The sequence below is a fragment of the Sitodiplosis mosellana genome, unplaced genomic scaffold, assembly GCF_009176505.1.
Source record: "Sitodiplosis mosellana isolate CC-2019 unplaced genomic scaffold, AAFC_SMos_1.0 Smas_scaffold_1420, whole genome shotgun sequence".
In the NCBI taxonomy this organism is placed as follows: Eukaryota; Metazoa; Arthropoda; class Insecta; order Diptera; family Cecidomyiidae; genus Sitodiplosis; species Sitodiplosis mosellana.
The window spans coordinates 1-3,594 of NW_022596662.1; the positions used below are offsets into that span (position 1 = coordinate 1).

General features: G+C 34.9%; 1 protein-coding gene across 1 annotated transcript; it reads left to right on the forward strand.

Annotated features, from left to right (window-relative positions):
- Positions 1–6: 6 nt before the first annotated feature.
- LOC129571144 (ankyrin repeat domain-containing protein 65-like) lies at positions 7–829 on the forward strand. Its single transcript, XM_055450907.1, has 5 exons — positions 7–64; positions 124–222; positions 297–395; positions 470–568; positions 630–829. The coding sequence occupies exons 1-5, from the start codon at positions 58–60 to the stop codon at positions 653–655; spliced, it is 330 nt and encodes a 109-aa protein (XP_055306882.1). The 5' UTR covers positions 7–57; the 3' UTR covers positions 656–829.
- Positions 830–3,594: the final 2,765 nt, after the last annotated feature.

Genomic DNA, 3,594 nt, shown 5'->3' on the forward strand with positions numbered 1-3,594 from the left:
GCAAACGATCTTAATATTAAAAATAATTTGCATCAGACACCTCTTCATTTGGCAGCTATGAATGGTAAGGTTGACTAAATCAGATATCCCGTCGATCTCTTTCATTGATCCGTATTATTTTAGGTCACGGAGGTGTCGCTGATGTGCTTCTCAAGAATGGAGCTAACGCTAATATTGGAAATAATTTGAATACCACACCTCTTCATTTTGCTGCTATGAATGGTAATGTTGAATAAGTATTTTCACAAAATAAAGAATCGGTTTGATCTTTTTCATCGATCTGAATTATTTTTAAGGTCACAAAAATGTTGCTGAACTTCTCATCAACAAAGGCGCCAATATGGATGTCATGTCTCAATTCAATGATACACCTCTTCATTATGCTGCTATACATGGTAATGTTGAATAAGTATTTTCACAAAATAAAGAATCGGTTTGATCTTTTTCATCGATCTAAATTATTCCTAAGGTCGCAAGAATGTTGCTGAACTTCTCATCAAAAAAGGAGCCAAAGTTGATATTAGAAATCTGCAGAATCTAACACCTCGTCAGTTAGCTGTTAATTATGGTACTGCTGACTAAATTAAATACCGCTTTGATCTTTTTCATTGATCTGTATTACTTTTCAGGTCACGACAATGTCGCCAACCTTTAAAACCAGGGGGATTGAAAATTTTGACACATAGACACTAGCGCTGCAGTTTGCTTGTCAGTTGGTCAGCTGCACAACTAACAATCATGCTGATGGAGCGGCCACACAAAAACTGGATCGGTCATATATTTTTGATTCATTTTTTTTTGGTTTTTGTTAATAAATTTGATTATAACATTAAAATATTTTGATTCAAGTGTCATTATTATTTTCATCACCTTTGTTCGGCACAATAGGAATATAATAAAAACATAGTTTCATAACACATAACATACGCGTTCTTGGAGCGGCCATCCAAATTGTTTACAATAGTAACCAATATTGGTTACATTAATGACCAATATTACAGTGCAATAATTTTAACACCCAATTACATTTTTATTTGATGTTTTTTCAAAGATGAAGTGAAAAAGGCCAAATAATACGTTCGTATTAAAAACATCAAAGAGATAAATCAAATATTGATTCCTCAGTAACAATTACCTGTGGCCGATCCCGTTGGAGCGGCAACTCTCCGAATTCAATCATATTTTCATTATCTTTGTTTGGCACAATTATAAAATCATAAAAACATAGTTTCATAACACATAACATGCGCGTTCTTGGAGCGGCCATCAATATCTAGATGTTCCTAGACATTAATGTTTGTGCTATCGTTTGCAATCGTTCGCGTGGTTTTTCGTCATAGCCATTTTAATAAAAAATTATTTTGTGATCAAAATGGAATTGTTTAATGAATACAAAACATCGTATTCAGTTGGAATATCGAAATCAAAAATGGATGTGTTGCAAATCATTAATGAATCACAAACGATCCAGGATCGAACAACCATCAACGAAAAAATCATCTTGCTTTTGCTTTTTATGTGAAAAAAAGTTGTGTTTTCTCGATGTGTTTATGAATTCATATGTGAAATTTGCTAGAAATTGAAGAACTTTTCATTTCCAGTTCATAAAATGGGCGAAATAACGCATAAACAATTTGATGTTCGTGAACATCAATATTGGTGACAAGCAAGCTTCACTTTTTTTCCACTACGAAGTACGCGGGCGCTGCTTGTACGAAATTCCGTTTGTATGAAGCATGTCACGCCGATGGTTAAATAACACTTTCGTATTAATAAAAATCAAAAAGATAAATCAAACATTGATCCCACAGCAATAATTAATAGCAGCCGATCCAGTTGGAGCGGTATCTCTACAAATTCACCATGGAGCGGCAACACACCGAATTCACAATGGAGCGGCTAATATTGTTTTTCAAAATGGTTGGTAACATTACACTAACGCACTTGTTCATCTTGTTGGTTTGACAGCTAATGTCAAATCGACTTCTGTTTCAGTGTAGTTTTCTGTTCGAACGCAAACGTTTTCTCAGTATGATCCGCAAAATTAAAAAAAACAATTCTGCCACGAATCAGTTTTTATTTTGAATCTAACATTTTGTGTTTTTTTTTTAATTATGGAAACTCCAATATATCATATAAAACCGTAATTTTCTCTTATACAACTCAATTGAAAATGGAAGAAAAACATTTTTTTTTAAATACGGGTTTAATCTAACGAAAGAAAGCAATTTTTTGTCTTGTCAGCGGAATATTTGCACAATTTCATTTGGCAGAATCGAAACAATTTTATTTATTTGAAATTCAAATAATAATTATTACTTCACCACACAACACAATGACGACTATGTTTGACACTGCATTGAATACACTCATCAATGTAGTTCCCGTCAAAATGTGTGGCGTTGTTGGTTTGACGTTTAATGATCGAGACCATCGCGGTGATTGGTTATTGATGTAATCAATGTTGGCTACTATTGTAATCAATTTCGATGGCCGCTCCAATAACACGCATGTTATGTCTCATGAAACTATGTTTTTATGATTTTATAATTGTGCCAAACAAAGATAATGAAAATAAGATGCACTTGAAAAATATTTAATTTGTTATAATAATATTATTTTAGAAAAAAATGAATGAGAAATGTATGACCGCTCCAGTCGCTCCAAGCAAAGATAAAAATGGCGTCTCCATATGACATGGCATTTCTATCTTTGTGCAGCTCAACTGTTAATCTTCAATCCCCCTGTTTTAATCGGTAAAAGAAACCAAATTAATATTTCAGAACAATTGGAATAGATTCAATATGCTGCAAACAATGCTGATGTTGAATATCAGGGAGGACGGTAGTCCGACAAGTGACGCTCCAACAACTGTGCATTTCAAGCCAAATGTCAAAAATGCCAGTTTTTGCGTCACGAGTATCAGATGAAATACCCCTAGACGAGGTTAAAATGGAGTACGCTCCTGTGCGTGGATTTACCACTCAAAATGACTGATATCATTTTGAGTGACGCTAGGACGCTGTATTATCACTGGGTACGAAGTTCAAAAGTGTTTTTCGCATTCACTATTGTAACAATATTTATTCACAATAAGGATAAATATCTTGCGTCACGACTTTTGAATTTGGTCTCCAAGTCAAGCTTTAAAGCGTTTTGCCGTCCAAAAGTCGTGACGCAAGATATTTCTTTGGGCGGTACCTAACATGCCGGGGCTCAAATAGTGTCCTGAGAAAATAGCATACCTACTGTATATATACTCGTGACGCAAAAACTGGCATTTTCGACATTTGGCTTGAAATACACAGTTGTTGGCAGTGATGGAATGGCATACGCCACCGTAGTTCATTCACTGGCTTATGCAGAATGTGGGCGTAAGCCAACCATAAGCAATGAATGCGTTTAAATACGTTTGACGTCATTTGATAGCTGGATAATTTGTGTTGGCTTACGCCAGATTATGCAAAAGTGGACAATTGTCCAGCCTATCTAACAACACTGGTTGTTAGAGCGTCACTTGTCGGACTACCGTCCTCCGTGATAATAGTTTTTTCTGAACTTATTTCGAAAAATGTCCATTTTTAAGTTTCTAGA

What these genes read in the sequence shown, in the direction of transcription:
- LOC129571144 (XM_055450907.1), top strand. An exon ending in TCATTATGCTGCTATACATG is followed by an intron (nt 396 to 469) that starts GTAATGTTGAAT and finishes ATTATTCCTAAG; the next exon opens with GTCGCAAGAATGTTGCTGAA. An exon ending in TCAGTTAGCTGTTAATTATG is followed by an intron (nt 569 to 629) that starts GTACTGCTGACT and finishes ATTACTTTTCAG; the next exon opens with GTCACGACAATGTCGCCAAC.